Source organism: Maylandia zebra, linkage group LG1 (genome assembly GCF_041146795.1).
Source record: "Maylandia zebra isolate NMK-2024a linkage group LG1, Mzebra_GT3a, whole genome shotgun sequence".
Lineage (NCBI taxonomy): Eukaryota > Metazoa > Chordata > Actinopteri > Cichliformes > Cichlidae > Maylandia > Maylandia zebra.
The window spans coordinates 15,733,546-15,745,545 of NC_135167.1; the positions used below are offsets into that span (position 1 = coordinate 15,733,546).

The 12,000-nt window shown below is 39.6% G+C and overlaps 1 protein-coding gene across 1 annotated transcript; it reads right to left on the reverse strand.

The window, feature by feature from the left end:
• Positions 1–3,509: 3,509 nt before the first annotated feature.
• On the reverse strand, positions 3,510–12,000 carry kifbp (kinesin family binding protein). Its single transcript, XM_004539452.5, has 13 exons — positions 11,482–12,000; positions 11,084–11,182; positions 10,851–10,930; positions 10,705–10,763; positions 10,451–10,575; positions 8,111–8,204; positions 7,739–7,851; positions 7,329–7,478; positions 6,978–7,052; positions 5,610–5,772; positions 5,328–5,502; positions 5,065–5,250; positions 3,510–4,905 (listed from the first exon to the last, which is right to left on the reverse strand). The coding sequence occupies exons 1-13, from the start codon at positions 11,992–11,994 to the stop codon at positions 4,767–4,769; spliced, it is 1,971 nt and encodes a 656-aa protein (XP_004539509.1). The 5' UTR covers positions 11,995–12,000; the 3' UTR covers positions 3,510–4,766.

Sequence of the window (12,000 nt, forward strand, 5' to 3'; positions counted from 1 at the left end):
AGGGGGGGTATTTCTTCATCTTCCTTGACTATGCTGACTTAAAGATTTGATTTCCTCATGTGGGTTATATGGAACATCACACCGGGTTGAATTTGTGACGTCTGGATGGACGTTTTGTGGAACAGCCTAACCCAGTGACCCAATGAGCATCTGTGTGGGTGCTTCCGTTCACGTTACTGTCAGCAGTCTTACTCAAATATTTGTTAAGTTCTTAGACAAAGGCAGAAGTGGCACAGTGGCACAAAGACTGCATTCCTTTCTTTGGCTTTGTTGTGTCAAAAAACAAGGGATCAATCATTTTAATTCAGTTCAGTTTAGTGTATACAGTCGTCAGCTTTACAGCAGTTTACTCTTTCCTTCTCTCTCTTCTTTTTCTGCCTGTTTCAGCTGACACATCAGTAGGAAGTGGTAACATCAGTTGCTATCATTTTCTTCAGGAAATGACACACTAGCCCGCCCAGCCTTGCCTCAAACACACACATACGCACAGGCATACATGAACTTATTTATGAGGCTCATATAGCCGCTTACACAATCCTGCTCTTCTCTGCAATACTAAATATTCGAGTTATTTGAAACAAAGCACTGTCTATACATTCACTAACATTTGTTGCAGTGCATGTGTTCCCCTGCACTAGCCAGTATGAACTATATCTGTAAACAGTCATATTTTACAGTCAGCTTGGTTTCTATCCCCACCACTATTGCACTGTGTGGGATTCGAGTCTATTGTCTGGGTGACAAGAGTTTATGGCAACACAGACTGTCTTATTTTTACACTCTCAAACACAGACAGACAGCAAATGCAAACACATCCATTAACATATGCGCAAATCGACCAGGATCATTTTACCAGTCCAAGTCGGGGTTTGCGTAGTCACTGATAACCATAAGAACCAATTAACCCATTTTCTTTATAGAAATGCTTCTGCTTCTGGATTCGTGAACCATCTCTGTGTCGTAGACAGTCAAAGACAAGAATCTGCAGCGCCATATTGCCTTCCCCTCCTCCTGCTTTGTCTGATCCTAGGAGCGTGCGTACGTCAGGTCTGTGAATGCAAACTGAAACTTAACAGTTTAAAAGAAAGAAAACAAAAAAGGTCCTCGTCAATTTTGCAAGTTCACACACATATCAAAACACACTCATTGGCTTTTGTTTGCTTTCTTTTTGCAGTGTCGCCAGTCTTAAGCTCAATCGCACTAATAGAACCAGAGAAAAACATCAGAATGAATCAAATGTTAAAAAAAATAGAGGTTTAAGGCACTCACTGGGATGATACATTTGAATTACAAATACATTAAACTTACTTAATTTTTGTGCATCACATTTGTTTTAATTGTATAAATGTTTAACCATTAGCTACAATTATTTTCACAGAAATTCTTTCCACTTCATAAAAAGTGAAAAATCTTTCAGACCTCTTTAGGTGTCTTAAGTTATATTCGAATGCTTGGCAATCCTACAAATATATAGTCATGTGAAAAAAATGTTTCCACAGCACTCTTTGCAGTCCTGTGGAAACTAAATACACCCCGTGATTCAGTAGCTTATAAAACCACCTGCAGCAACAATAATTTCAAGTAACTATTTTCTATCTGACTTAATCAGCCTCTCACATTGCTGTGGAGAAGTTTTAGCCTGCATTGTTGCTTCAGATCATTGAGGTTTGTGGGCATTTGTTTATGTACAGCACTCTTAAGGTCCTGCCACAGGATTTCAATCAGTCTGAGGTCTGGACTTTGCAACATTTTGATTCTTTTCTTTTTCAGCTACTCTGCTTCACATTTGCTGCTGTGATCTTCGCGCTGTTGCAGTTTCAGCCAGGCTTTAACTGAATACTTTGGTACACAGAGGAGTTCAGAATCGACGGGGTCCCGTGGCTGCAATACAAGCTCAAATCATCTGCCCTGCATCGTGTTTGACCTTTGCTATGTGTGCCGTTTGATTCTCACCAAATTTTGCATTAACTGTGTATTATAGCCAAACAAACATCTGCACTTTGGTCTCACCTGTCTACAGGACAATTTTCCACAAGTCCTTAGCTTTGTTTAGAGTCAACATTGCACACCAAAGTCATATTCTGCTTAGAGAGAAGAGGCTTCCAAACAAGTAATACGTGCTCCCAAAAGGTTGATTCTGTTCATCTGGACGTAGCGTTTTCAGTGGGGAAAATGTTTCGTCACTCATCCAAGTGACTTCTTCAGTCTCAACCGACTGCAGGTTTCCCCAACCTTATAAACAGTACATTTACAAATAACTGAAACTAGCCAACTGAATGAACCGTGGGCTCATGAACAATGGACCTCACAGTCCATTGTTCATTCAGTGGGCTAGTTTCAGTTATTTGTATATGTACTGTTTATAAGGTTGGGGAAACCTGCAGTCGGTTGAGACTGAAGAAGTCACTTGGATGAGTGGATGACTTGGATTATTTACTTACCTGGATGACTGAGCATGCATCAAGACGGAGTCATACCTGCTCCGTGTTTTTTTTTTTTTCATTTTAATGTCTAGAATTATAAAATGTCTGCTTTTTAGAGTTGGTCACTCTTGTCTACATTTGATTAGCAGCACCTGGCTACTCCTGACCCTCTTGATTCCTCTGAAAAAAATCTTGTAAAAACTTTCTTCTCACATGAATGTAAACAAGAACCTGGAATTTCTATGAGCCTGAATATTTCTCCGTAAGTGTGCAGCATTTTCCGCTAAGCGCTCTTGAACAGGTTCTTGCTCACAGTCTATTAGTGGTAATTGTGTGATGCCGAGCAGGTTTGCCAGTGCATGTTTTGACAAGTATTAAATGGAGAGCATGAAAGCAGAAATTGGGCCGTGGTATGCTTTTACATAATGTGATAAAAACACAAATACTCTCTTATGGCAAAGTATTTTTTATTTGCATGCTTGTGGAAGTAGGTTTGCAGGTATGTGGAGCTGACGCAGAGGTTAAAGGATGTAACGATGTTTGTTATTTCCCAAAATAAATGTGGTAAATAGATGTTGGTTCTTTGGAAACATTACGACATGGATTTGTGATACATCACTCTGTGAGGGAACCTATTCATTGTGTTTCTTTCCATTTGTCTGAAACTATGTCGAGTAAGGACAAGATATTTGATGACTTAGTTAAACTCAGATTAACGGTTTAAACAAAAAAGTTAGTCCTCAGTTCTGTGACTGCCATGTTGCTTCACTGCTAGGGAAGATACATAACTGCATATCTGGTTGGCAATCAGTGGTTTGACGGCCCACACATCTGACCTCTGTTGCAACACATTCTAAGGATTCAGCCAACTTCAGTTAACCCCAAATCCATCATGTTTACTGTAAATAGCTTCTAGGAATGAAGCTGTGTCGCCTAACACACTTTAGTTTAGCTGCACATAGTGGTAAATATGTAGCCCTGTAACATGTATAGAATGTAAAACCTCTTGAGGTAAATTAGTAACATTGAGGTATAAATTGACCGGAGTGCAAATGACAGGCGGAAGAACAAAGAAGAAGAAGTATGAACTCGACAAAAAGAAGCGCACATGCACTTTTTTATAGGCGATCACATAGTCACAGTGAAGTCAAGACATTTTAACAGACACAGCTTTAGACATTTCTCTGCATTAAGCAATCGAATAATCTGGCTTAATAGTATAGTCCTTAAAGTCATCGGCACCCAAAATTGAGATAATTTTAGTTTGTTACTCAGAGCCACACCTTGTGTTATATGAAGGCATACCAGAAAAAAGTCGGTTTAACACTTAGGTTGTCACTGCAAGTAAAAAAGAAAAAGAAAAAAGAAAGCAAACCAAAACTCCCCCAAAAACTCAAAAAAACAAAAACATGTTGCTAATGTGGTACAAGTGTGAATTAGCTCATTAGTTTTATATCGCTAATCGCTATATGTTGTGCATAAAAACTGGATGATAAGGTTCCTCAGACAGGAAGAAAAAACGGTCTGAAAAAAATGAACCTCACGTTATACAAATTATAATGTCTACTAAGCTAACACCAGTGTGATCAGGTCCACTCATTAATGGTCATCTTGTCAGTCAGTAGCACAAAATAGATGAACTCTCTTAACGTTACCTCAGGCTGGTCGCAGTACGCCATCACACTTATTTCACCATCAGACACTTGTAGTGCACCGAGTGCTTTATAGAAAATAAAGCCACAATAAATTAAAACCAATATGATTAACATTAGAAAGCGTGTATTAATCAGACTAGGGTCAGAGGCCAGAGGGTGCTGGGATAGTAAGAATTTAAAACAAATTACAATTTAACAAAATAAAAAAACAAAACGCTGTTTTCGCAATAGCAGCATCTGATATTTTACTTTTAAACTTACAAAGGCTGTGGCTGTTTGGTTTGTTGTACTCTCTTCCACTGCTAGAGTGAAAAATGAGATCAGATTGTCGCCCATTTGATCCAAAGATGTTGGTTTTTTCATAACATACCCAACCAGTTTTGACTTCTTAGCAATACAAAAGAGACACTTGTGTTTTCTTATGAATGTTTATCAGGATGCATTTTCTTTGTAATGAGACTTAAAGGTAAATTAACCACAAAGGCTACTTCACAGCGGCGAGCAGGTATTTACAGCCGGGTATGTATTCAACAGTGAAAGCAGCATGCCCACTGCACAAAAAGGAGCTAATATAAACACAGAAGTCAGTCAGTTTCCATTCAGTTTTTAGATGGGAGTGTCCGATGAGCGCCTAAAAATGATGACTTTAACCGGATTAGTAAGCAAGTGACGTAAAGAGTGTATTCTTTCAGTTGTTTGAGGCCATCCTTGCTTTGAGACGGTTGATTTTGAGAGGAAGGAGGCCGGCCATCTCCTTACTCAGCTCCAGCTCTGTCTCCACAGTGGCTCCTGCCTCAGGGTTGGCCTCACAATACTGCACCACATACCTGCACAACAGGTGGAAGATGGAAAATCAAACATCATGGCAACTAGCAGGATGCAGTTGATCTAAATAAGTCTTTTTCTATTCTATGTTTTGTGCAATCTTAAAGTCCTGCCAACTATTTTTATATCTAACTGCCAAAGTGCTGGGTGAATATTCGTACTTGTAGTTTTCCAGAGATTTGTTTAGGTTGTCCAGTTGAACAGTAGGTGAGGTGCTGATGAGTCGGCTGTGTAGTCGAGCCACTCTGAAGCGTGCGACCAGAGCTGGTCTGAGAACTTCCTCCTCCAGGCGCTCTGGAAATTTTCCTTCTGGAGAACACAGAGAGTCTAAGAACATCTGGAAGTACCTGAAGAGAAGAAGATACAGAAATTACTCAGACATGAGTAAAACAGACCCACAGAGAACAAATAAAAAAGTACTTACTTGGCAGAGGCAGAGCAGAGATGGTTAAATTTCTTAATGGTGTGGTTATCTAGAGACTGTGTGTCTGCTTGTCGGTTGGCCAATGCAAGTTTTAGGTCCATCATTTCATTGTAGGTCTCAGCCAATTCGAACATCAACTGTCTGCGGATCATTAGGTAGTACTGTGCGTTCAAGTCTACAGAGAAGGAAAGACAAGTTAAGTCAGCTAACTGGTCATTTGCCTCTGTTCTTCCTCAACTAAACTTCATTAGAAAAGACATGACAGTGTCTTTAAAGAAGTACCGTTGCAGATCGGCTCCAGCATGTCCACCCTTCGTTTGTGCATCTTGCAGCGCCGCTCCAGATCCTCTTCAAAGAAGGCCAGGGATCGGAACAGAGCACTGTGATCCTGCAAAATCTCTATGTGGTCTGTCACATAGCCATCCATCTGAAAGTAGTCCTTGGCCTTTCAGAGTGAAACAATAGAGATACAGTCAAAAAAAGAAAAGAAAAAATTCCCTTCCTCACGCTTCTCTTTATGAGTGAGTTTGGGTGGGGAACTATTGCTTTTTCTATAATATAAAAGCAACCTTAAAGCCAACCTCACACATTAACCACTGGGTCACAACACCCACGTACACATTTCAGGACCACCAAAAAGTACGGCTTTAAATACACGTTGTGGGTTCAGTGGTTGGTGTTTCTTTCTCACACATGAACAGCAGAAAATATTTGAGCAAGGGTAAACACGAAACTGGGATCAAATCTAACTCAGGATTTTTAGTCTTTAAGATGTGCACTTAATTTTTACATCAGCAAGAAATAAAATGACAGATCAACTGTAACGTGAAATATTACATTGGATACAGTAAGGGTGTCAAACTCATCTTAGACAGTGGGCCACATCCAGCCTACTTTGGTTTTAAGTGAAACAAGTGAAACTACCCTTTCTGTCAGTGTACAGCCCCATTGAATCCAAGAGTTTCAACAGAAAGTTTCAGGTTTTCTACATGATGAAGAAAGATCGCTGCAGCAAATCCAAGAAATCTGTTAACATGACTTTTTATGACTAAACTGTAAGTGATAGGCATGTAAAATGACAGAAAAATGTGTGTGTTCATCTGCCTGTGATGAGTGAATGGTTTGTGTTTGTCATAAATATATATATATATATATATATATATATATATATATATATATATATATATATATACACATACATATATATATATACACACACACACACACACACACACATATATACTTCAATCATAAACAGTGAAAAAACAGGTACTTTTTATCATTTCATTGTTTATTTATTACTTAGTTACTTTGGTTTGGTATTAATGGTCTTTACCACAGAAAGCTGTAAAATTTATGAAAACACCGCTATGCCATTCTTCAGATTTTCCAAAGCCGTCCACTGGGCTGTATTTAGAGGGTCAATTCTGACCCCTGTGCCTTATGTTTAACACCCTTGACATATACAGTAGTATCTTGCAGTGCTGTTTGGGCTTATAAATGCTTGCCAAAAACAAACAAATGTGTGCGTTTGTACGCTGCATTTTCTTATGTAACAGAGTTATATGATTATCTGTACATCTTGTATGGGATTATAGTGAATTATTGTGCAACCTTGTTGGGTGTGTGTGTGTGTGTGTATACACATACCTGTGTGACATGATTCTGTCCTACCAAGAATACAGATCTGGCCTCAGTGAAGTCCAAGGGGAACAAACACATCACCTGCAAATAAGAAAGCTAATTAATTTGATTGCTCCTTCTGCATTAGCTCGATTATTAATTTACAAAAGGCTATGCTTCATTCTTCCTTAATAGTCAGATTTTTTAACTCTCCCCTCAGTAAAAAAAAAAAAAAAATGAGTGAGACTCTGTAAACACACTGTCTACAAGGCCTGCAGCATCATGCAGAACCAGTAGCATTATTCTTCTTAACAATAATACCTACAATATTTACAGTTTTAGTATCAGCAGAAGAATTATCTGGCACAAGATTCAGACCTTCTCTTCAATGCTAGCAATAGAGTCAAAGGTGTCTTCAGAGCCAAACAGCAGAGCACTCTTCCTGCCCTTTTCTTCTTCTTCCTCCTCACGTCGTCTAGCTCTCTTCAGTTCCTCCTGACGATCGGTATCCAGCTCACCGATGTTGTCCTGAATATGCACAAACACATGCAAACAGACTGCATTTTAAGATAAAAACAAAACACCAGTGCAGATTAAAGATGCAGAAAGAGATAAACACACAGAAAAACAGATGTTCCACATGACAAAATACTCTAAGACCAAGAACGGTCAACTTGACGTGACAGTGCTTAAAAAATGTTTTAACTGAGACATGACATTCTGCTGATAAAGTTTTTGTGGTTAGTGTCACAACAAACACAATAAAGCCACACACATCTATGCAGTACCTCTAGCTGCTTCTTGGCATCCTGCAGGAGGTTCAAACAGTATTTTATCCAACATCTTGCGATCTCTGCTCTCTTCTGTCTAAGATGTTCCCTGCGTTCACTCTCTGCCTCATCTGGGTCAGACCAGAAGAGAAAAAGATGAAAAAGATGTTGAGATATGCCACGAGATAGAGAACCAAGAGCAAATATGTCTGAAGGATGTAAGGATGGCATGAGGGGTTCGCACGGACCGTGCCGAGGACAAGAATTTTAAGTTGTCCGCTTCGGGACACAGTTGCATTTTCTCCTGTTTGACTCAGTGTAGCTGATGATGGGTACAAAAGTAAATGAGCATTAATAAGTATTTCAAATTAAGTTGGTATAGATAATTACTCTCTTGTGCTGCAGCCTCAGAAGGAACCTCGCCTGCCAAATCAGAAATAACAGTAGCTGCTGAGAGGCAGTGTCTGCCTTCCATGTAGCGGCCCTAGAAAACACAAAAGCACAGACAACTACACACTCATTTCTCATCACTTCATCTAAAACAAACTACTGTGACAGGCATGGCAATTAAACCAGACATTAAAAATATGCTTCCGTACATCTGAACCATAAGAAAATACATTTTTTTTTAAAAAAAAGCAAGGTAAAGGTTTATTCTCTTTGAACAGAATAAACCTTTCAAGATTTATTCCTTTTAAGGCTTAATCTTGGATATTTCTATAGTAGCAAATAACTACAAAATATGAAGACTGACTCATCTTTATTCAAATAGAAAGTGAAGCTGTTGAAATGAGGAATGTCGTTTGGTGTCCGGGGTGGAGGTAGGCAGCATTAACCTGGTGTGTTTTATGTCTGCAGGAGAAATCGGAGCTCCTTGAAAAAGCACCAGGAGATAATGGAAACACCACACGGAGACTTGCTCGCTGTGTGGACGCAATATGAACCAGCGAGCCACTAATGCTGCTTAATTTTACCATGCTGTGTAAAGAGTGGAGAATAGATAAGAGGATAGCTTATCAAGTCAATATTTTTGGCTAACTGGGCCCTGTATAACGAAGTATTTCAACATATTCAGGGTATTTTTCTGTTATCTGAATTTACTTGGCCAGGCGATAAGGATAAGAGCTAAAAAACGAGGCTAGTTATCAACCCACAAAATGAATGCAGTGTCTCCTGCATTTGGTTTTCTAACCAGCGAACTAATCTAAAAGGGACATTTCACAGGTCACATGACTTTTGTTCCACAAAAGTCCCTATGACTGCTGCTTACTCCGGAGATGTTATCAAATGGTGATTAAGAAGCTATAAAGAACAAATAAAATCTAAAAACTGTGCCAGTAAAATCCAACACTTTTGCAAAAACAACAAAAGATGAATGTTGCAGCAATTTGTTAACAGTTAATCGTTAGCGCACAGAGCAGTAAAATAATCATTTTGTTTTTTAGTTGCCGAGTGGCTTCATAGTGCTGTTTATTTCTTAGGTGACAGCTGCACATTATAGCTCGGAAACTTAAAGTTTACTGACCTATAGCCTAATTAAGCCGATGTGCTTAGTTTTTTCGGAAGATCAAATAGGTACTCTGCAATTCAGTCCGTGTAAAAGAGACTTAGCAGCAGATTAGAATCAAGTATAACAACATTTATACATTTTCTAAATCAATAAATTAACATATGCATATTTCTGTGAGACTCAGTTTGAACTTTCAGTGGTCCTAGTAAGGGATGGCTTAAACTGGACATTATTCTCTCAGCTGCAGACTCAATACTGTTTAAGGGTTTGAGAAAAAAGACTAAATATAAAAACAGAAATGAAACATAGACTTGATATGATGTCACCAAGGGCAGTGTAGGGGTGCTGCTTTAGGATCAGACAGTAATGCTTACACAACAATGCAGCAGTTTTAAAACTGTTCCCTGTCAAAAGAAAATAATACATACAGTAAATCTGCATGTAAGAATCTATATTTATTACTGAATCAGAAACACAATGACTTTAGATGGTGATGAAAAACTTTAGACCAAACCTACTCTGCCTGCAGAGATCCAAGGAATTTTAGGAATGGTGACGCTATGTTCTGGAGAACTGACTGATCAGTAGACGGTGATTTTAGAGCTGTTGATCTCTAATGTGGAACTTAGCCTGCTCCAGACGACGTTACAGTATAAGCTACCATGACAAGTTACTCCGGTAAGAAGTGAAACACCTTTGTAGTGCAGAAAACTCAGGGTTAGTGCTGAAATTAGCTGGATAAGACACAATCTTTCTTCTTACTACAAGCTTCTGATCTGGCTGTGTGTGTACGCTATAGTATGTGATTTAGACTAAACCAGGACGCTAAAAAATTAGATTTTCATCTACACCATTTATAAATCAATAAATTAAGATGTCCTGCACGTGTCCAAAGCATCTCAATCTTGCCTCTCTAACTCAAACCTATATTATATTAATTTCTAATCATGTCCATACTGCTGATGAAAATCTGAGCAACTTCCACTCAGCACTGCCATCAGCTCCAAACACAGCAGGTCTCACTACCATCTTGTTAAACCTCCCTTTTTACTCTTGTTGCCATCATCTGTGACATTCTAAGTAACTCTTATGTGACATCTAGTGGTTGTGAATACTGCATGCAGCACTTTTAAAAGAAAAAGCATTTTATATAACATGCAGAATATCTTAGGTTGCAGATCAAATGTCTATAAACGACTTTAAACTGGCTATATGCTTACCTTAGTGATGTAATACTGGGATAGTGTAGCAGCATTTAGTGCCCACTCCATTGGAGTAAACTGATTTAACTGTAGCTGTCTCTGCAGGGTTGTGTGGCAGTAGGTAGCGGCACGCTCAGTTTGACCTGAGGGACAAAACTATAGTTACTACAAGTAATTTACATAGCAAATTAAGGGTCAGATGCATTTTCTTGTTGTTTCATCAGTGTAATTTTTTGTGTGCGTGTATTATCCTTAAACAATCTCATACTCACCCAGGTTTTTATAAACTTGAGCAAGGTAGTACATGGTATGGGTGTAGGCCAACTCAAACCTATACACAAGGAAAGCAGAGAGAGACAAAAGGACTAAATAAAAGCAAGGAAATAGCAATAACCTGGAAATCTGCTGTGGAAGTTACCTCTTAATCCTTTCCTGGTGAGTCAGCAGGCTCTCCTCAGCAGCAAAGTACTCTGTCATGTCAGTGGGAGGACTACCATCCTGAAAAAAGAAGGAATTAAATGATGAAGAGGATTTACCTATTGTGATTGCAGCAGCCATACTGTGGGGGCAGCATTACCTTCCTGAAAACTAATATTTCATTCAGTCCTCATTTTTTCAAAAATAAACTTTTATTCAGGAAATCAGCCTTGCCTCCTTCATGTAACGTTGATAGATGGATTCTGCAGTTTCGAGGAAGCCCTGTGCAGTCTCTGTCTCATCCCGGCCTGCCCAGAGGATACCCAGCTGGTTCTGAAAACACAAGGAGACAAGACATGAGCATCAAATGATCATGCATCGTCTGATGCTCCTACTATAGCGGTGTGACTCTTAAAAAAAATGTAGCAGTGCTTTATTTATAACGCTTCACAAACACTCTGATGGAGTGTTTTCAAAAATCATCCATAGCATTATAATCACATGTCACAGGGTTAATACATATTCTTATCAGTGATCATACCATAACTTCTGTATGTAGTGTCATTTTTATTTATTTATGCGTTTTAAATAGCAGCTTTGTATTATTGTAAGAAAGAAACGATCAACGTTACCCTAACGTGGATAAACAGGGACACATTCAGGGACGACACTCTGCATCTCTCCAGCAGCTTCATGCAGTTCATTAGGTGCTCCTGCCCGGCTGGAAGCTCCTCCGTGTCCACATGGTTGACGCCCAGGTAGTATTCCACAGCTCCGAGTTTTGCGGCCCGCAACCCGGCTGGTGAATCACCGCTGAAGCCCTGGCCGAACAGGTCCTCTCTCTGCCCGTCCACCGGCTGCTCTGTCGGCCGTTGGTCGCCGCTCTCTCCGCCGCCCTCCTCTTCACCTTCGCCCGCTTCAAAATTCTTGAGCGAGCAGTATATTTCTCTGAGAAGCTCCCTGGCTTTGTATTTAGAGCGGAAGGGGTCATTTTCTGGGTCGTTTCGTGACTCTATTTCTGTGAGATTTTGGGCGTTCGTGAATTTGTCGCAGATAGCTCTCCATTCGTTGCTGTTGAAGGACGCCATGTTGGTCCTCTTCGGCGTTCTGGCGCAGCTGCGTGCTTCTTGTTGCGTTGCTGCCATCTACCG